The 22,284-nt window shown below is 40.7% G+C and overlaps 1 protein-coding gene across 3 annotated transcripts in view; it reads right to left on the bottom strand.

Annotated features, from left to right (window-relative positions):
- Positions 1-21,600, bottom strand: part of LOC102436649 (nuclear envelope pore membrane protein POM 121C) — a 24,609-nt gene extending 3,009 nt beyond the window's left edge. For 2 of the 3 annotated variants that reach the window (XM_014455387.2, XM_006088250.3), the window contains exons 1-10: positions 21,362-21,600; positions 20,880-21,038; positions 18,956-19,036; positions 17,200-17,371; positions 6,200-6,291; positions 5,524-5,597; positions 4,691-4,815; positions 4,466-4,568; positions 4,056-4,229; positions 1,266-2,918 (exon numbers count right to left, since the gene is read on the bottom strand). In XM_014455387.2, coding sequence (XP_014310873.1) covers positions 1,266-2,918; positions 4,056-4,229; positions 4,466-4,568; positions 4,691-4,815; positions 5,524-5,597; positions 6,200-6,291; positions 17,200-17,371; positions 18,956-19,036; positions 20,880-21,038; positions 21,362-21,597 — 2,869 coding nt within the window. In that variant the 5' untranslated portion in view covers positions 21,598-21,600. The remainder of the gene's footprint in view (positions 1-1,265; positions 2,919-4,055; positions 4,230-4,465; positions 4,569-4,690; positions 4,816-5,523; positions 5,598-6,199; positions 6,292-17,199; positions 17,372-18,955; positions 19,037-20,879; positions 21,039-21,361) is intronic. The other variant, XM_023753474.1, reaches the window with a different exon arrangement.
- Positions 21,601-22,284: the final 684 nt, after the last annotated feature.

A 22,284-nucleotide genomic window follows, 5' to 3' on the forward strand; every position in this document is an offset into this window, starting at 1 on the left:
CTGTTAAACAGGTTGGGTTTTACCAGTTATACCCTCCCCTCCAGAAACCAGAGCCTTCCACCAAACTCACCACCACTCCAATCCACCCTGTAGGTTGCCTAATCTGCCCATGGGGTCAGTCATCAGCAAACTCCCTTGCCCTCCCTCACTGAATCCTGATGCTCAGTAGTGACGCTTTCTCTACAGCCCCTTTCAGGGAAGGCTGCATTCTCTCACATGTACTTGTCTCAGCCCAATGTGGTATAAGTATCTTTCTTGATCCCTGAGGCCCAGACCTTGCTACCCCAATCTATTCCTCTATCCAACCTCCACCACCTACACCTATCACCACCAGGAACTGTTCTAGCTCCCCTATCTTAACTGCAACTACTGTACTCTTTTCCCAGCTGTTTCTAGTCCTGCATTTCCTTAATCTCATTAAGACCTCCAAGTTCACTGCCCCTCCTGCTATATTTGCTTGAGTTTAAACAGGTTGGGTTTTACCAGCTACCTACTTATTTTAGATCTATACCTCAATGACTGAAAGTTGCTAGGGAAAAACAGTGCTAACTGGTCTCACTTTAAATTCATAACAATTTTCCAGCCCTCAAACTGCACGGCAGTTAGTTGTATTACTTTCTCATTACCTTCCTTTCCACTCTCCAAAATGACTATTTAAGAGGCTCTCCTCTGTACACACTTCACTGTAATCCACTCCCCAAGATCTCTAATGAAGAAAATATAAACTATCAGGATCAAAACTTCTCATTCATCTTTCATATGGCAAGTAAAATCACTTCATTCTTCTGCTTGAAATTCTACAGTGATTGCCCTTAGTACTTAAAATCCAAACATTTAAACCCTGGCCATGGATGATCTTCAATTCTGCCTACCTCTCACCTCTTTTCATACCATCTACACTTTTAAACTTCTAGCCACACCTTGCTTTTATCTGTTCATACCAGGCTTGTTTCTGCCTTTGGGCCTTTGCGCTCTCCCTGTGCCTGCAAAGCTCTCACACACACCTACCCACCTGCACTTGCAACCACTTTCTGTCACAAATAGTCTTGGCTTAAATTTATCTCGTCAGAAAGGCCTTCCTTGATTACCTAATTAGCTCCTCTACAGTCAGTAATTACGTATTTTATCAAGACATTGTTATCTGACATTTATATATTTAAGCCTGTCTTTTCACAACCATAACATAAAGCTCCATAAGAGTGGAGACTATGCTGGCACTTAAAACAGTGCCTGGCACAGCGGACCAAATCAACTCCTAGTCTCACCTCCAAACACAGGCTTGCTCTCAGGCGTGCTGGCCACATTGAAGGCAAAGGGTGTGCTCTGGCTGGATGCGCCCAATGTGTTCTGACTCAAGCCTCCCCCAAAGGGGGCTGTGTTGCCAGTGGTCCCACTCTGTCCTCCTCCAAAGTTGAACGCTCCAGAGGTAGAGCTTGTGCCTGGGGTAGCCACATTGATCCCAAAACCCCCACTGCCAGCTGGGGCTGCTGAGCCCCCAAATGTGAAGGGCGATGGTGCTGTGCTGCCAAACACTGAACTACTGGTCCCGCTGCTGGTGGTCTGGGTTGTAGCTCCAAAGCCAGAAGTGGTGGCTGCACCAAAGGAGAAGGCAGCTGTGGTGCTGCCAAAGGCTGGCTGGGTGCTGGCAGGGGTGCCAAAGGCAGAGGCTGTGGGTTTCAAACCACCAAAAGCTGACTGCGCAGTGTTGCCAAAGGCTGGCTGGGTTGGGGTTGGTGCTGGAGTTGCAGTTGGGGCTGGGGTTGCAGAGTTTCCAAAAGTGAAAGAGTTGCCAAAGCTGGGGGCAAGCGTTGGCTTGGTAGCTCCCTGTTGCTGCCCATCAGTGGCCCCAAAAGGCTGGGGGTTGGCTCCCGGATATGATGGGAGAGGGGCCTTGGTGCTTGAGCCAAAGGGAATGTTGAATGTTGGGGTGGTAGAGCTACTGAATGTCAGGGTAGGCTGGCTGGTGGTGACCGGGGCTGAGGTTGTAAGGGTGCTGCCAAAACCACTAAAGCCAGCGGTGCTGTTGTTGGTGGCTGCCTGCACGGCACTGGGTAGGGACTGGCCAAAGGTGGTGGTGGTGGTCGTTGTCGTTGAAGTAGGAATGGCAGAAAGCTTGCCAAACTGAAATATGGAGCCTGTGGCTGGGGTAAAGCTGGCACCAGCGGCAGGGGGATTCCCAAAGAGGAAAGGCTGGGAGGTGGAAGTGGTGGTGCTAGTCATGCTGTTCATGGTGCTGGTCACATTGCTCACACCAAAGCCAAAAGTAGGCTTCGAAGCTGAGTCGGCAGAGGTGCTGGCTGTGGTCGCAGAAGCCACTGTTGAGGTGGCACTGGCCTGGCCAGTGAAGAGAGGGGCATTTGTGGTTGTGGCTGCAGTAGTTGTCTGATTGAAGGAGAAGGGAGTTGACAAGGACACAGATGTAGGTGGCCCCATGCTGCCAAAAACAGGTTTGAAAGTGATGGGTGAGGTGCTGGTAGTTGTGGGAAGGGCAGAGCTAAAAGATGCTGTGGTTGTGACCTTGGAAGGGCTACATGGCAAGGGGCCCTCATTCTCGCTTTTAGGTGGGGCCTCAAAAATGGGCTTGAACATGGGAGATGCTGAAAACACAGCAGGAGCTGCAGAGGCAGAAGGGTTAGCAGGGGGAGTGCTCAGCATTCCAAACAGAAGACTTGGCTTGGGGCTGGGGGCTGGGGCAGACTGGGCCTGGGATGGGGCAGATGTCTCAGCCTGAGGTGACTTGGTGGTGTCAGTGACTGGTATGGAAGAAGTAGGGGACAGCGCCAAGAAAGATACTGTGGGTTTGGAGTCTGAGGAGGTGCCTGGAAGGGGCGCTGACTGTGAAGAGCCAAGAGGGCCCAGAAGGCTGGGTGTCTTCGGAGGCGAATGGGCCACAGGAGTTGCCACTCCAGCTGAATCATCTGGGGAGAAGAGTAGAGAAAGTGAATTCTGAATATCTCAAACACGATGATAGTCAATGCTTTTGTATCCTCCCTGTACCCAGCACAGTGCTGGGGATTTAAGGGTCAGTCAACAAATAAGACTAAATCTATACCACCGGCCCTTAAAGCATTCATTACCTAAAAATCAAGGAAGTGTTCGTTATTTCCACTCTTCATAGGTCTTAAGGAATACAGAAAGGGATAAAACTTGGCCTAATTGGGTTAAATGTGTGGAAACTTAGTCCAGTTAATAACCTAGATACACCTCACTCATCTAACAAAGATTTACTATACTTGACTACCATATGCTAAGTGCAGAGCATATGACAATGAATGAGACAGTCTCTGCCCCTGAGCCCTGGGACAGGCTGAGAGCTAACATACAACTACTGCATGTTAAGTGAAATAACAGGAGTGTGTATATATGAAGTGCTATGAAAGCAGAGGGCTGGAACAATCAACAGACCCTTGGAAACCTAGAGGGACAAATAATTCATATTATCTTGTGCCTTTGGTCTAATAAGCACGTGACAAGACATCTCAACCATGTAATCACATTTACAATTCAGCGCTACCTCATGAGGTAAGCATTATTCTCATTTTACAGATGACGGCAAGGCTCAGAGCAGCTAAGGAAGTAGGTTTCAAATCAAGAGCCATTTGACTAACAAAACTAAGCTTCTCCTAGCTTAAGTGTTACAGCTCCCCTTCCCTAAAATTTCCTGATTACAGAATCCTGAAGCTCTTAAGCTTACACCAGCTCAGGTCTGGTCAACCAGAATAAGTTCAATCCTTATAATTTCCATTGACTGACAGGCATAATGCTTTTACTTCAACCTCAACAAAGATTGATGCCATATGCTCTAAGGCAGCGGTTCTCAACCTGTGGGTCTCGACCCCTTTGGGGGTCGAATGACCCTTTCACAGGGGTCGCCTAAGACCATCGGAAAACACATATATAATTACATATTGTTTTTGTGATTAATCACTATGCTTTAATTATGTTCAATTTGTAACAATGAAATTGGGGTCACCACAACATGAGGAACTGTATTAAAGGGTCGCGGCATTAGGAAGGTTGAGAACCACTGCTCTAAGGGAAGCTCTCTCACTCACCTGGGAAGGATGTTAGGCCCGGGGAATCCTGCATCTTCTTCAAGCTCTCCAACAGTGGATTAGTGCTTGGGGCTGGGAGAGAGGTTGGAGAGGGAGCAGTCCCAGCAGTAGGCAGGGTAAAAGTAAAAGGCTGAGTGGTAGGTGGGTTCTCAGTGACTGAGCTCGAGGCAGCATCTAAGGAAGAACAAGAAGATTCAGTTGTCCTCCCTGGTTTGGGAATTCTTTCCAGTGGCATATTGCAGGGCATGGGAATGCTCAGTGTCTCAGAATAACTCATTTAGAAATGCTTCTCCTCAACCTCAGCGCTCACTTTCTCCAGATTTACTGAGGACCCACATGGATTTCTCAGATGAGATAGACCAAAAAACCCCCAAATCCTCCCTAGAGTGTGAAACATCTTTATTCCTTACCAGTCTTATCTTCCAAGACCTTGTTGAACCATTGTAATGAAGCTTTCTTTTCCAAGTCTAGGTCCTCAGCAGTAATTGAATAACCAAGCTGGGGAGGTGGAGGCTACCCAACAGAAAAAGGAGAAGTCAAGTCAATCATAAGAAACTGGGAGAAACCTGTATTTAGCCTTCCTAAGACTTAGAGGAGCTAAGAAGGTGGGCAGGGGTAAATGGACAAGACCATACCAAGGTCAGCTGGTCCCCTCGCCTGGAGGGCAGCAGCTGAATCTTCCGTTTACGCTGCCCAGAGCTGCCAGGTGTAGGTGGGGAATTACTCAAGTTCTGTTTCTTCCATGTGGTTGTATCTACAACTAAAGAAAGAAATATAGTCGTTTTCTTCCAGAAATAGATAGGTGGCCGAAGCCGGTTTGGCTCAGTGGATAGAGCGTCGGCTTGCGGACTGGAGGGTCCTGGGTTCGATTCCGGTTAAGGGCATGTGCCTGGGTTGTGGGCACATCCCCAGTGGGAGATGTGCAGGAGGCAGCTGATCGATGTTTCTCATCGATGTTTCTAACTCTCTATCTCTCTCCCTTCCTCTCTGTAAAAAAAATCAATAAAATATATTAAAAAAAAAAAAAGAAATAGATAGGTGTATTTATACCCCCTGATTTGTAACACTAATAACACTAAGTTTTCACTGGGTATCTCTGAAAACTTCATCTTCCAAAGTCTGGGCTCATGGATAGTGTTTACAAGATTATTCCTAATAGTCAAGAGGCTGTACAGAAAGACTTACTCCAGATGCATGCATACCACTGCTGGGCAATAATTCCTGGATTGCTCACAGATACCTCAACCTAAGCTTATCCCCATCCCACAGTTACCCTGGGTTATACTGCATTTGCTTATCACCTCCCTTACCAGACTACAAACCTCTGAAGTACAGAACTTCTGTCTCTGTATATACCAGGCCCTCTACACAGCAATGCTGAAAGTATGATTTGAATAGGTACTAGTCTATACATTCTCCATAAACACTTCTATCACCAGGAGCCACTCTTGCCTATTTATTAACTTACCCCTTTCTCCCTGGGACTCCTTGTCAGTTACTAATGGAGTTGAAGGACTAGAATGATGGGAAAGTTCCTCTTCTCTGTAGGAGAAAAACACAGAATTAAGTTTAGAAAGACTTCCTGACAACAAATACTGAATAACATATCCTCCCAACTCCCAACTGGCCAAAGTCTAGAACAACCATGATCTGAGATCTTAGTATGCCAGGACAAAAAAAAAAAAGTCAAAAGAAAATTCCCTCAGAAATGAAGGGAGGGTAGTTCATGGAAATCATGGAGAAACCACTGTCTTAAAACAAGCACAAATCAATTATCTTCAAAACCTTCCTTACAACCTCCCACGTTACTGAGTGTTCTAGGCATAGATAGAATCCCTAAGAGAGTGGCATTCTAGTGGACTGTAGGTAGGCCTGGAGGGTCAGCTGCAGTCAGAACATGAAGATTACTGCCCGCGGACATTCACTCTGCTCACTCTATTCTACTCTTACACCCGGTCACTCGTACAGCAGAAGAGAACCAGAGGCCCTACACTCAGTGCATAAAGAACTGTAAAAATAAGAGCAATTCTTCTGGGTACTTCTCTGTCCTTCTAGATGTTAATTTATTTGATTCTCTAAATCAGAAAGCCTAAGAGTCAAGTAAATTTCCTGACCAATAATCCACACAGCAAATAAGTGATTACCTTATTTTCTTTGCTGGCCTCTCTGGCGTCTGGGAGCGGGATGAGGCTGGGCTGGAAAAGGGTGATGAACTTGGACCACTTCTCTTCCATAGCTAAAAGTCAAATAAAAGTAACATTACTGACATTAGGTGATACTTCAGCATTCAACCTTTAATATAATTTTGTGGTTCTATTCATACTGCATATAAAGTCCCCTTTGTAAGTGACTAAAAAATATTTCTTTGTGAAGGAAGGCTCCTGAAAAGAAAGTCAGTTGCCAATATTAACTATGGGATAAAAAAGTCTGAAAAGTAATGGAATGCTATTAAGTGTAGAAAGAATCAATGTACTTTTTGCATATATTAAAAAGGAACATTAATTCAATAATGACTTAGAGCTATGATGCATAAATTTACTCTATATTGTCTATAGAAATGATCAGAGTAAATTAAACTGTTCTAGTGAAGACAAGTCCATAAACTAACTTAGTTTTCCTTCATTAAATTTTCAGCTTTACTTTATTAACTTTTTAAAAATATGCTGTCATGACATTTATGACTTTTACAACATCTATGGTACTTATCATTATATGATAACTATCTATACATCTGTCTCTTCTGCCAGGCAGAGTCCCTTGGCAGCAAAGATAGTCTGTTTATTTGTGTGTTTTTTTTATCCTCACCAGAGGATATTTTTCCATTGATTTTTAGAGAGAGTGGAAGAGAGAGGGAGAGACAGAGGGAAATATTGATGTGCAAGAAAAACATCGATTGGTTGCCTCCTGCATGCGCCCGACCAGGGCCTGGCCTGGGGAGGAACCTGCAACCAAGGTAATTGCCCTTGACTGGAATTAAACCCAGGACCCTTTGGTCTGCAGGCCGACGCTCTATCCAGTGAGCCAAACTGGCTCGGGCAAAGATGGTCTGTTTTCATCTCCACCTCCTTCAAAGGGGGCTACCAGCAAAGTAACTGACAAAGAGCAAGCACCCTGCAAATAAGACGTTAGCCTAACACAAAGGTACTAAACTATCACATTTTCCTACTGGGAAGCGTCTAGTGATTTCTTACTCTGTAACAGTTACATGATATAAGCACAAAAAGGGAGAAAACAGTGCTTAAAAGTTCAAAAGAAGAAAGGAAAGATTTAAAAATCAAAGACAGGTGATAAAACAGAAGAAGAGTTCCATAGACTAATATTATCAGAAAACCCAAGGCTCAGAATTAGATTGAGAAAAATGCTGAAATAAATAACATTTTTTTAAAATGTTATTCTCAGTTATAGAACAAGAAAGGATGGTCATTTGGGATAAATAAATCAATCTTGGGCCTCACACCTTGCATTTTTAATAAAGTGCCCCAGGGTAAAACGTATCTCTACTTCATAAACTGTACATACACACAGAATCCTGATGCAATAGCAATTTACATGTAAAAAATGTATCAAACAAAAGAACTGTAAAAACATTGACAAGTTGTTAAATGACATGGGGTAGAAAACAGACTTTTTATGCCAGAAACAAAAGAAAGAAAATTGACAGAATGTTAAAAATATTGCCATGTGGAAGGAAACTTTACTATATGTATACCTTCTGCACCATTTGTATTTTCTTTTTTTTTTTTTTTAATATATTTTATTGATTTTTTACAGAGAAGAAGGGAGAGGGATAGAGAGCCAGAAACATTGATGAGAGAGATCCATCAGCTGCCTCCTGCACGCCCCCCAGTGGGGATGTGCCTGCAACCAAGGTACGTGCCCTTGACCGGAATCAAACCTGGGACCCCTGAGTCCGCAGGCCGATGCTCTATCCACTGAGCCAAACCGGTTCGGCTGTATTTTCAATGACACTAATGTTTCCATAATCTAAAAATAAAATCTATATAGGCAGGAAACAAACAAACGTATAAACAAACTAAAAGGCAAGTATTTTCAATTAAAGTGATGAGTTGATATCCTCAACATGTCAAAATTAATAATTTGCAACTTCATATAAATATAATGAACATATAAAATAGTAAGTGGCCTAAAGATATAACAAAGCAAGTCACAAAAAGAGATAGTCAATCTATGTATGATGGCAGTCAATTTAGTTCTGCTTTACAACTCAATTTTCATTTACCAATTTCCTACTTTTTTAGATTTTACAAATAATGGAAAGATAAGCAAGACCATTTCCATCAAGAAATTTATGATTTGGAAAAGAGTGCATAAAATGACTATAATAGTCTCTAAGAAGGTGACATTTGAGATGGTCTGCAGTTTGATAAAACATACTTATTCCAGATGGAGAACAGAACAAGAAAAGGGAAGAAAGCACGAAAATAATAAGTGCTCTTAGAAGATAATGAATGTTCTAGCTTGGCTTAAATATAGGGTATAAATAAAGAAATAATAAGACAGTCACAAAAGCAATCTAGGGATATGAAGTTTTGAATGCCCACTTTGAAAAATGACAAGTCTTGTAAGACACACGAAGTATCAATGCCATGCACAAAGAGGTAGGAGGACAGTTCACTTTCTATAATTGGTACAGCCTAACATTTGTAATAATCTTATAGAATAAAAGGCTAATATGCAAATTGACCAAATGGTGGAACGACCGGTCGCTATGACGTGTACTGACCACCAGGGGGCAGATGTTCAATGCAGGAGCTGCCCCCTGGTGGTCAGTGTGCTTCCACAGGGGGAGCGCAGCTCAGCCAGAAGCCGGGCTCGTGGCTAGCGAGGGCAGCAGCAGTGGCGGGAGCCTCTTCTGCCTACGCAGCAGCGCTAAGGACACCTCGGGGGATGTCCGACTGCCAGCTTAGCCAGACTGTGAGAGGGCGCAGGCCAGGATGAGGGACCCGCCCTCCAATGCACTAATGTTGTGCACCGGGCCTCTAGTTTTATAATACAAAGCTACAACTTCTAGTTTGGGAAGCTGTAGATTTAGGTATTTACTAGTACTCCTCTGGAAAAATACATTAAGTCAAATGTATACACTATCACACCAAATCTATATTGATTACTGGGGATATTTACTATTTCATATTTTTATTGATTTCAGAGAGGAAGGGAGAGGGAGAGAAAAACATTGGTGATGAGAGAGAATCATTGATTGGCTGCCTCCTACATGCCCCACACTGGGGATCGAACGCACAACCTGGGCATGTGCCCTGACCTGGAATTGAACTGTGACCTCCTGGTCATTGAGCCACGCCAGCCAGGCCACATTTCTTTCAAAGAGAAGCTTCAACATAAAGAACTTTCATATTACTTTATCCCCTTCCTAAGATCTACTTCTGAGAGCTTACCATATATTCCAATATCACAAAACAACAGGTAACTACTTACAACAGAACACCTACTAAGAGCTATTAGTGTCAGTGAGTGTGGATTCACCAGGAGTAAGCGTGCTTTAAAACACAATCTGACCATGTTTTAAGCAATGGCTATGTTGTTTTAGACCAACGGCTCTCAACCTGTGGGTCGCAACCCCTTTGGCGGTCGAACGACCCTTTCACAGGGGTTGCCTAAGACCATCCTGCATATCAGATATTTACATTACGATTTATAACAGTAGCAACATTACAGTTATGAAGTAGCAACGAAAATAATTTTATGATTAGGTCACAACATGAAGAACTGTTTTTAAAGGACCAGGAGGTTGAGAACCACTGTTTTAGACCAAATCGCTTATTGAGGAGGACAAGCAGAAAATGCTGAAGAAAATGTGAAATACATCTGTATGAAGAAGGTATGGTAGTATGAAGAGCTCCCAAGGCGGTGAGACATTGTAGGGACAAGACAGAGGAGCCAAGAGGTGAGACCCACACTTAGGCCTACATTTTCCCTCCTGGTGACTGCCAATTTCAAAAGTAAAAGCTGCCGCTGAGAGGCTGAGAAAAGCTTCTGGCATCCCTCAGGCCTGGAAAGATAAAAACTGGAATTCAGGGCTTTCCAACATAGAGGGGCCCTAAACACCTCAGGCTTTGGTTGGTATCCCAAAGGCTACATACTTGGATATAGGGCAAATAGGAAAAAACAAGCCCTCATAAGAACTGACAACCAATTCAGAATCATGTTAATTCCAACTGGAGAGAGGTAATTGGCCTCTATTCTAGCCGCTTGCTAGAGGCAAAAATAAAACCTCTCTGGAAGAGACCATCATTCAGAGCTTCAAGTCACCGTTACCTCCCAGGAGTGGCAAGTGGAATGGGGGAGGGAGGTCCTAATGTAAGGTGACAGGAGAAGATTTGACTTTGGGTGGTGGGCACACAGTACACTATACAGATCTTGTAACATAGAAACCCACACATGAAGCTTATATGTTCATGTTGACCAATGTCACCCCAATCAACTTAAAAAACAAACAAAAAAACATATAAAAGTATATTAGAAAAGAGAAAAGGCTGAAAAACAACAACAACCCAGTGATCTAAGAATCTATATTCAAAATTCAGAAAGAAACCCTAGCAGATCAAACACAAAGAAAGAAGGAAATAGTACCTATAAGAGCATAAGTTAATAAAACAGAAAAACAGGTAATAGAGTGGTTCCTAAAATTGGTTCTTTATCTATATAACCTTGGAGAAGAAATTTCCTTAATCCAATAAAGAATATCTATAGAAAATCTGTATCAAACGTCATACATAACATGAAACATGGAAAGTGCATACTCTGAAATCAGGAAAAACAAGAACAGGATGTTTGCTCTCACTTCTGTTCAATATTATACTAGAGGTATTAACCAAGTGCAGTAAGGCATAAACAAACAATGTAAGGCTTGGGGTAAAAAAAAGGCGGGGGGAGGGGGGACTGTCATCATGTCATCATTATAGAGAACACGACTTACATATAAAATCCTGAAGACTATATAAATAAATATTCAGAATTAAGCAAATTTTCTGAATTAAAAACAAGTTCTGTTCTGACCGGTTGCCTCAGTTGGTTGGAGCATTGTCCCATACTCCAAAAGTAGGTTCAATTCCCAGTCAGGGTACATACCTGGATTGTGGGTTCGAACCCCAGTAGGGGCACATACGGGAGGCAGCCAATTAATGTTTCTTTCTCTCTTTTTCTTTTCGTTCCTCTCTCTAAAAACATTAATAAAACATATCCTTGGATGAGGATTAAAAAAACAAAAAACCCCAGTTGTTTTCTATACTAGTACATCAGCAACAATTAAATTTTTAACATACTCTTTATAATAGCATCAAAAACATATACCTAGAAATAAATTTAATAAAGATGTATAAAACCACTACACTGAGAAGTTAAAGACGATGTAACTAAATGAAGGATACACCAAGTTCATGGATTAAAAGATTCAATAATGTAAAAATGTCAATTCCCTCCAAAATAACTCATAGATTAAAGGCAATGCCAATCAATATCTCAGCAAGTATTTTATTTTCTGGTGGAAATTGACAAGTTGATTTTAAAATTATACAGAAATGCAAAAGGCCAAGATCCAAAATAATTCTGATGAGGCATAAGAGATATGAGAAAGTTGGATGACTTATTCTACTAAATATCAAAACTTAGACTGAGTAGTACAGACTGGGAAAAATACAGGCACAGAGTAGAAAAATAGACCAATGGAACAGAACAGAATCTAGAAATGGATCCACATATATATGGACACAAATTACGACAAAGGTGATATTGCAGAGTAATAGGGAAAGGATGGTTCTTCCAATAAATTTTGCAAGTCAAATGGACATTTATATGGAAAAACACTAACTTTGATGCCTAGCTCACACTATACACAAAAATCAATTTCAGATGGATCATAGATAAAATTTGAAATGAAAAACAATAAAGCTCCTAGAAGGTAGCATAAGAGAATATCATCACGACTTTAGGTAGGCAAAAATACCTAAACAGTACATAAAATAAATATACAAACCATAAATGAGAAGACTATAAGAAAGTGAATGAGTCAGAATAGGACACTCATTTGTTGAAACAAATATAATTCACAGAGAGCTTGTATCTAGAATATATAAAGAACTTGTTATATAAATAAGAAAAACAACCTAATGGAAAAGAGCCAAGAAACTAGAATAGGCACTTCATGAAAAAGGATATACAAATGGCCAGTGAACAGTTCATACATTTATCTCATTAGTAACCAGGGAAACAAAATTACCACAATGAAAAACGACTTCACACCCACCAGAATGAGTAACTCAAGAGCAACACCAAATGGTAGTGAGGATGCGTAACTATAGGAACAAAATCCCATACTGCACTGGTAGAAGTATCAACTGGGCCCTAGCCGGTTTGGCTCAGTGGATAGAGTGTCGGCCTGCAGACTGAAGGGTCCCGAGATCGATTCTGGTCAAGGGCACATCCCCGGGTTGCAGGTTCAAACCCCAGTAGGGAGCGTGCAAGAGGCAGCCAATCAATGATTCTCTCTCATCACTGATGTTTCCATCTCTCTCCCTCTCCCTTCCTCTCTGAAATCAATAAAAATATACATATATAAAAAAAGAAGTATCAACTGAAATATCACTTTAAAAAACTGTTCAACCTCTATTAAAACTGAACATACACATACTTTATATGTGTGTACCAAAAGACTTACACAATAATGTCCACAGCAACATTATTATAGCTCCAAACTGAAAACCCAAATGTCCAATGGAATGACTAAATTAATTGTGGTATCTTCTTATAATGGAACCGTACACAGCAATGAAAACGAAAGACCTACTGCTACATGTAACAGAGATGAATCTCACAAGTAAAATATAAACACACAAAAAGCATATTCTCTGTTTCCTTTATATAAAGTTCAAAAACAGAAAAAAAAATAGTACTAATATTCAGGAAGAAAGGAGGAAAGGAGAAGTGATTGGGAGTAGGTATGAGAGGGGCTTCTGGGTATAGAAAATGATTTATTACTTGACATGGATGGTGGCTACATGGAGCTGTACATATTTCTTTTTCTGCACGTTATCTATAATAATAAAAGCATAACACGCTAATTAGACCGGCCATCCTTCCGGACGAAGCCAGGGCTATGAGGGAAGCCCAGGTTCCAGGTGCCAGAGGGAAGCAGGTGCCAGCAGCTGGGGGAAGGAAGGCCTACTCTTGCACGAATTTCATGCATCGGGCCTCAAAGTATTCTAACAAACAAAAAGCCATTAAAAAAGTGAGAGTTTACATAATATATCATTTTAAAAGATGCAAAGAAGCATATATGCTATGATCCCACTTGTGTAAAACAGTCCCAAAATTCTGTGTATTATCTGTGTTTACACACACAGTAGGAATGTTAATAATAGGCATGGAGATGAGATGAAGACTGGAAGAGCCAGGATCAGGGAATTTTACTTTTTACTTAACAGTTATCTATACCTAAAACATTTTTTGAAATCAGGAAAGGTAATACTTGTAGAACATGTTACAAATTCCAATAAATAGAGTGTACAGTTAAAAGGAAGTTTCCCTCTTATCTCAATAAGTTACTGTTTCTAAAATATCCTGTCAGAATTGTTCTGTGCATATTAAAAGTTTAAAGAAACAGCAGCACAAATGATAAGAGTTCTGCACCTTGCTTTTTTGTTGTTGTTAATCCTCACCTGAGGATATTTTTCCATTGATTTTTAGAGAGAGTGGAAGGGAAGGGAAGAGACACACAGAGAGAAACATCGATGTGAGAGCGACCCATTAGTTGCCTCCCGTATGTGCCCCAGGACCCGGGCCCAGGATCGAGCTTGCAACCAAGGTACATGCCCTTGACTGAAAAAGAACCTACAACCCTTCAGTCCACGGCCAATGCTCTAACCATTGAGCAAACTGGCCAGAGCTGCACCTTGCTTTTTTTTCTTTTCTTTTTTCATCAACATATTTTTATTGGTTTCAGAGAGGAAGGGAGAGGGAGAGATAGAAACATCAATGATGAGAGAGAATCATTGATCGGCTGTCTCCTGCATGCCCCCTATTGGGGATCGAGCCCACAACCTGGGCATGTGCCCCTAACCGGAATTGAAGCCTGGACTCTTCAGTCCGCAGGCCAACGCTCCATCCACTGAGCCAAACCAGCCAGGACAACACCTTGCTTTTTTAAAATATATTTTTGAGATCATTCACATCAGTCTCTATTAAACTGCCTTATTCTTAATAGTTGCATAGTATTTAAAAGCATGGAAAAACTGTACATTACAATCAGCCCCTTGAAAAGGTATATACACATTGTTTCTAAGCTTCTGATATTAAGACAATGCTAAAATCAACATCTTTGTATATGTCTTTGAGTAGGATTAATTCCTCAAAGTAAACCCGCTGGATCTAGGGGCATGTGCATCTTTAATAATGATAATTAGTACCACACTGCCCTCTAGAGAACTGTACCAATTGACACTCCCACCAGCAATGTGTGAGAAGCCTATTTTCATACTTTTACAGTTTCTATTTCATATTTAAATCTTTAGTTCATTTGGAATATGTTTCTCTAACATATGAAAAGCCGCACAAACTTACTCATAAGAGACATAAATTAAATACTATTCCTCACCTATCAAAAAGAAAAACAGAAATTGCTAAAAGATACCAAACAAATGAACCTTACTACAGTTGAAACTTGAATAACAGCCTTACTACAATTTGAACTGTGCACATACACTTATATGTTTTTTTTTCTTCAATAAATGTAGATAGGTACCGTCGGCCCTCTGAATCTGCGGGTTTGCATCTGCAGATTCAAACAACCATTGATTGAAGCTAGTATATGTTCTGTGGATGTAGAGGGCTGACTGAACTTATACGTGGATTTTCTACTGTGGGGTCTGCATCAATAACCCTCACATTGTACAAGGGTATATCAAGTTGGTGGTGTAACTAAGTGAGAACAATTAGTTCACATTACTTCAAAACACGTTACTTTGATTGCATATTGCCAGTATCCATTGAGGAATATATACTAATGACAAATGAACCACAAATAATTCTTAAGCTGATTACATAAGTCTTACTGTTAATAAGAACATTGATACTGTTATTTTGAAATCATAAGTTCTAGGATCAATCAAATAAGTAATTATGAACCGACATTTTTGGTGTGAAAATACAAAACCAAAAAAATTCTGTAATCTTAAATCTGAATTTGAAATGTTAAAACCAAGACTACTTGAAAAATAGCCAATTTCAACTTCAATCTGGGTTTTAAATGTACAAGATTCATTTGTTTTTGGCCAAAAAACAATGAAGCAATCAAAGACTTCTGGGGTCAAAATGAAAGAATACAAGAGCCAATTTGAAAGCTCCCACTGGTCAAAATTGGAAAATTTTGTGCACCAAAAGGAATAAAACACATTGAGGATTATAAAATGCTTATAAAATTTCAGAAGTTCATAAAGATAATCAACAACAGCAAAATCATCATTAGTCACCTTTAGAGTTAGCTATGGCATCAATGTCTTCTTATTATCCTGTCATTCCTATAGTTAGGGCATGTTCTTCTACATAGAATTTCAGTTAATAAATATAGAGGGAAAGATAAAAGTTAGAATATCACCATTTTGCAACCTAATAAAACAATAGACCTAGGCAAAGATAATCTACACTAATAAAAGAGAAACATGCAAATTGGTGTCATTCCACTACACCCACCAGCCAATCAGAGCAACTATGCAAATTAACCGAACAAAGATGGCGGTTAATTTGCATACGCAGGCGCCGAGCGAAGACTGAAGGCTCCGGCTGGAGTGAAGACTGAAGACTGAAAAGACCTGGGTCCTGGGTGCCGGAGGAAAACCGGTGCCAGCAGCCAGGGGAAGGAAGGCCTATTGCATGAATCTTCGCGCAACGGGCTTCTAGTGTCATTATAATGGCTGCTAAAATGTTCAGATGAAAAGTACATACAAAATTTAAAATGACAGTATCAGACTAACAACAGTGATCAATATTAACACCACAAAAGGGAGGCAACCAAACTTCAGGTGCTCCTGACGTGATGCAATAGGAAATCACAGCATCACTGATGCAATATTCTGCCAAAATAATTGAACTTGAATCTAATCAGCAATTGGGATCCAACTACTCATTTACAAGGAAAACAGGGGATACAGCACATGTTAAAATGACACAGTGACAATGCAAACTAAATCCAGAATATAGGAAATACTATAAGACAAAATGATCCAGTTTTTTCAAAAGCATGAAAAAAAGTAGTAGCATTATATGAACCAAATGTAATGAATTGAATTTTGGTCCCTGATACAAAGTAATAAAGACAGTTTGGGGTAATAAGGGCAATTTGAACATGGAGTGATATTAACTAATTCTATATAATAAAAGCCTAATATGCTAAGTGTCTGACTGTTTGACCAGTTGCTATGATGCGCACTGATTACTAGGGGGAAGACACTCCGATCAATAGGTTAGCTTGCTGCTGGGGTCTGGCCGATAGGGATTGGGCAAGACGGGCTGGGCACGCCCTGGAGCCCTCCCACAGTCCCTTCCTGGCCCCGATAGTGCACCGGTGGGGTCCCTCCACCTGGCCTTCGCTCTCTCGCAATCCAGGACCCCTTGGGGGATGTTGGAGAGCTGGTTTTGGCCCCATACTTGCAGGCTAGGCTGAGGGACCCCACTGGTGCATGAATCCATGCACCGGGCCTCTAGTCTATCCTATCTAATAAAAGACAAAAAGGGTAATTAACCGTATCTCCGCTACGCTTCCCATTGGCTAATCAGGGCGATATGCAAATTAACTGCCAACAAAGATGGCGGCCAGCAGCCACGCAGCTGAAGCGAGCAAGGAGGCTTGCTTGCTCAGTGATGGAGGAAGCCAAGGTTCCGCGTGTGCCGCGGCCCGGCTCTGAGCTCCGGAAGCAACAATGTTTCAATTATAGAAGCTAAACAAACCCCAGATACCTGCTTTCAGCCGGCCACAGCCTCAGAGCTGGGAGCGCCAGTGACGGCAACAATGTTTCAATTACAGAAGGTAAATAAATCCCAGAATTTAAACACTGACTAATCAATTAATTAATGCTGGGAATCCATTTTGCCCATGCCACCCACAAGAATAATGTACCTGAGAGAAACCTCGAGTAGAACTGTAAGAACTGGTAATGGCATTGCGGCTGGAGCTAAGAATGCCTCCTGTGTATGTGCTCGTCATGGAGCTCATAGAGGAGGTGCGGGATCTCTTATTCAAGTGGTCATCTGAGCTCTGGGAATTGAGACCTCTTTTCAGAGACCCAGGCCTAATAAAAGGGAAAAAGATAGTTAGATGTGCTATTGAAGGCAACATTCTTTTAAGGTTTCATCCATGGTCACAAAATCTTTCTTAAATATATCTGACAAAGTCAAGAAGGGAAAGCCAAATATTTTGAAAATTAAATGTATGATTCCACTTAAATAATATTCTAGAAAATACACACTTATCTCTAGTGATAGAAAACATTATTCCTGAATGCCTGGGGATGGGGGCAAGATTGGAGGGAGATACTACTAAGGGACACTAGAAAACTTTTGGAAGTGATGGTTATGTTCATTATCTTGACTGTGGTGATGGTTTCATATGTGTATACATGTCAAAACGTAAACTGTACACTTTAAACAGACACAATTTAGTACATATCAATTATCCCTTAATAAAGCTGTTAAAAAAATCAGTTAAGAGGAACCAACCATTTTTTCTAAGTTTCTAACTGAAATAGAAATTCCTATACATCCTTCCTATAGAATAGTCATCCAACCTCTATTAAAATATAGATAATACACTATCTCTTAGAGCAGAGGTAGGGAACGTCCAGCCCGCAAGGCCATATAAGGCCCATGAATTCGCTTGGTCTGACCCTGCCAAGGCATTAGGGGTGAGTTAATTAAATGTTTGACCAAATATAGCAGGCTACTTTTTAAGTGGGCCCACAAATGATGTTATTAACTATCCAAATGGCCTTTGGCAGAAAAAAGGTTTGCCACCCCTGTCCTAGAGTGATATATGTCAAACGTGGACCAGTTTATTCTTATATTGGATGAAAAAATACTTCCTCTAACTTTCACCCATGAATCCTATTTGGTGCCACACCAAGCAAGATGTTTTGTTTTCGTTCTTTCATTTGTTAGTCCTCCAGTTTTTTGGAGGCCATTATCTTTCCCTTCCTCATTTCCTTATTCCTGTTGAGATTTTTCTCTTCTGGGCTAGTACTTATGTACCTTCAAACCCTCCTCACCCACCCCTACCACCCTTTAACATATTAGTTGCTTCACTCAAAATGAATTTCAGTTTGTGTATATCCTCTTTTATAGTGTAGTACACCAAACCAAACACAATATTCCATGGACAATCGGAGTAGAACTAAGGAAAGCAGCACTACCACTTACCTGCCTCATTCTAGTTTTTGTTCTATCAACACAGAATAGGAGCACGTTAGCTTTTTTGGCAGCCATATTATACCGCTGGCTCAAATTAAGCATATAAGTTACCCCAAGTCTTTTCACACATATTTTTGAGCCACTTTCCCTCCAATCCATTTCTTCTTCAAATGTATTTAAACTCAAATGTAGAAACTTATCACTTATCTTAAATTTCAGTTTTGCATTTTATCCATCGTGCAAACCTTGTGATCTTTCTATTTACATACTTGGTTATTAAAAAATATTAAAAGGAATTATAAGAGCGTTATTGTGGCAAGTTACTCAAATGTTCCCCTCTGATTTCAAAGATTTGAACTTGAACAAATAAAGCAATGCAAAAAGCAAAGAGGAACATCTATAGGACAATAACTTTGGCAATGCCCTTTTTCTAAATAGTGTATAACTCAACCAGATGGATTTTCACTTACTTAGGCACAAAAGAAGCAGGGACTCCATTGGCCACCAGGGGCTCAAATGCTGAATGTCCACTCCCACTGCTATCATGGCGCCTGTGATAAATCAAAAAACTCTCAATGAAATGAAATGACTTTTTTTCCCCTTAAAGCATATTCCTGGGACCATGTACTATTTCTATGGAGCACAGGTCCCATGCTAGATAAGAAAAAGGTTGCTTTAAATCCCAAAGATTCCAAAAGGTAAATTTATTCTAAGACTGTCTGGCAATAAGGAAAGTATAAAAATACAACAGATCCTTGAATAACATGATATCATTCAATGTCATTTTATTATAATGTTGATTAGATACCATAAGAATTTAACTATTGTTTATATCAATTAGCCTAGGGGAAAACTGATTTTGTTATATTGTCACAGTTTCCAAGAACCTATCAACAATGTTAAGTGAAGACTTACTCTACATCAAAACCTTTAGAACTATTCAGTGTATTAATTATTATAATCACAAATTGAACACCCTACCATCCACAAATTAAAAACAAAAGAAAAAACACTTTAGGAACCAATCCACACATCCCATAGTGACCTAGAGGTTAATATGGCAAGTCTGTTAGGGAAAAACTTTACATCTCACATTTAAGAAGGGCCTATGCATGATGCACATAATCACCGATTATTCCAATTATGGGAAGGATAACTATAGAATCTTCAGTTATAGACTCACTAGCTAGGTCAAGTAGAACTACCCATCCCTAAGAACATGAAAAACCTACTGGGACCATAAGAATAGTTATCTCCTCTCCCACCTCCACACCCCCTGCCTCCTGCCACTCCTGCTTAACTATGTGACATTAGCTCAAATTGCTCACTTATAAATCACATCTCTATCATCAAACCTGATCTTCCTATGTTACATAAATACACTTGCATTGATTAATATTCTCTACTTAATTTTGTTATCTAAAGTAGCAAAGATGGCCAACCCTGAACCTGCAGGATATAAATAATTTGGTTTAGGTAATAGGGACAATGATGATATTTTTCAAGGGTTCACTCATGTAAAGAAGAGCAATTCCTTGACCACCTCAAATAAAGAAGCCGCCTTCTCATTACCGTCACATTTATCACCCCCCTTTTTAATTTCTATCACCCTATTTTTTAAAATTTCTATATACTTACAATCTGAACCTTGTTTTAATATCCTCCCCCTTTTCGTTTCTCTCCCTCCAACAGGTCCCAAGAGGACTTTGTTTTGTTCTCTGCTCTATCCGCAGTACCTGGAATAGGCTCTGGCACATTGTGGTTGCTCAATTTATTATATTAAAAAAATGAGTGGAATCCTTAACTATTTAGAAAGCCACAAGCAATTCTGCATTCTCATTAGTGACTTCAAACTCCTTTCTTACCATACTCAGGAAATAGACTCCTTATTTCATTTTCCTTAAGTTATTGAAAACCAAAGAATGAAGTCGGTTTTACTCTCTTTACTGATAGATCTAGTTACCCTAGTTACACTTTTCTTTGTCAAGCATTCCCTTCAGCACAATTACACATTTAAACTGGTGGTTACCCAGATAACTAAACAACACAAGATTAGGAGGGCAAGCCTTTGAACATTTTTTCTCAAAAACAGAATTTAACACATCTGTATCAAAAGTATGAGGCTAACATGACTAATAGTTGTTGGCTTATCCTAATACTTAGGGAAAAGGTAAATTTTAACATTTATCTAACCTGTGCCTAAACCTGAAATGAACAGCATTAAAGCCTTACTGTCGGCATTATTAAGCTCTTCCATGAAAGCCAAAGAAGGGGACCTACTAAGGCTCACAAACTGGAGCAGGCCTCCGTATCTTTTTTGGGAGTAATCTGCATTTCAACAAATCACAGGAATCTATGTGGGAGGCCTGTTTAGTACTCTGCTGAGCCTGTTACCTTCTTTTATTTTCCTGGCCATCAGTGAATATTTGTTCTTCTTCCTCCACTGTTCTTTTCTTCCTCTCTTTGAGGGCACTCAGTACAGTCTCCTTTGCACATGGGTCCGGAGCATTACTTGATGGTGAGGACAGTGTTGAGCTGAGTAACTGCTCTGTTCTGCAATGAAAGACAAGATTCTAGCCTTAAGATATTTTAATTACCACGTCATATAGCACAGTCTTCACTGAAAAACAGAAGCTAGCCAACAAGCAACAGTGTAATTTATACATTCACAGAAAATGCCCTTAGCAATTAAAGCTACAATGTAAGGCAAAAAAACAAGAAAATAAGCGACAGTTCAACGACTCAAATTTGAGATTTCTCATTTAAACAGACAGGCACTTTTTTTTTTTTGCTTTATAGTTGTCTTGTCAGAGAAACAACCATAGAAGAATAAAGTGGACACAAAAAGGAGCTATTTTTCCAACAATAATACTTACATTGGAGAACGAGTCAATTTGCTATCAGGAGGAGCAATCCTCACTGTCACTGGACTGCACACCATCTTGGAATTATGAGGAGATAGCACAGTCTTCTTGTGATAACCATTCCAGGACACTGTGGGAAGTACCCCCAGAAAGGAATATTGGGCCTGTTGAATTGGATATTGTCTTCGAGGTGTTATTAAAAACCGATTTGATAAAGTTCCACAATCCCTGTGGAGAACAGGAGACATATTATGGAACCAAAATGCTTAAAAGAATGTCAGAAAATTAACTGACTAAAGAACTATGTGGGTCAGATAGTTTCCAGAAAGCTTAAACCTCTAAGCAATACAGAACACAGAATTTTTATGGTAACTTCCCACATCATTCCATCTAGAGGCAGAAAGTGGCAGCTGCTTAAAAGCAATCCCTACTATGGACTTCAACAATTTGAGAAATTGAAAACCTTGCCCACACAAGCAAAACTACAATGGAAGTGTGTATTAGGACACACAGGGAGAAACTTTTCAAAAATCCTTCAATCTTTTCAGTAAGTCATCAGTGATGTACCCAGAGTCAAATATTTTTCAAGACCTAAATGTTCATCTTCTCAACTCAATTTACTTATCACAAGAACCTTATGTCTGGCTGGTATGACTCAGTGGTTGAGAGTCAACCCAGGAACCAAGAGGTCACCAGTTTGATTCCTGGTCAGGGCACATGACCAGGTTGCAGGCTCCTTCCCTGATGGGGGGGGCATGCAGGAGGCAGCCCATTGATCACTGATATTTTTATTTCTCTACTAGAGGCCCGGTGCATGAAATTTGTGCATGGGTAGGGTCCCTAGGCCTGGCTGGTGATCAGGGCCGATCGGGGCCTTCCTTTGTTCCGCGCCGCCCCCCTGATGGTCAGCGCATGTCATAGCCAGCGATCGAACT

This window comes from Myotis lucifugus, unplaced genomic scaffold (genome assembly GCF_000147115.1).
Source record: "Myotis lucifugus unplaced genomic scaffold, Myoluc2.0 scaffold_45, whole genome shotgun sequence".
NCBI lineage: Eukaryota > Metazoa > Chordata > Mammalia > Chiroptera > Vespertilionidae > Myotis > Myotis lucifugus.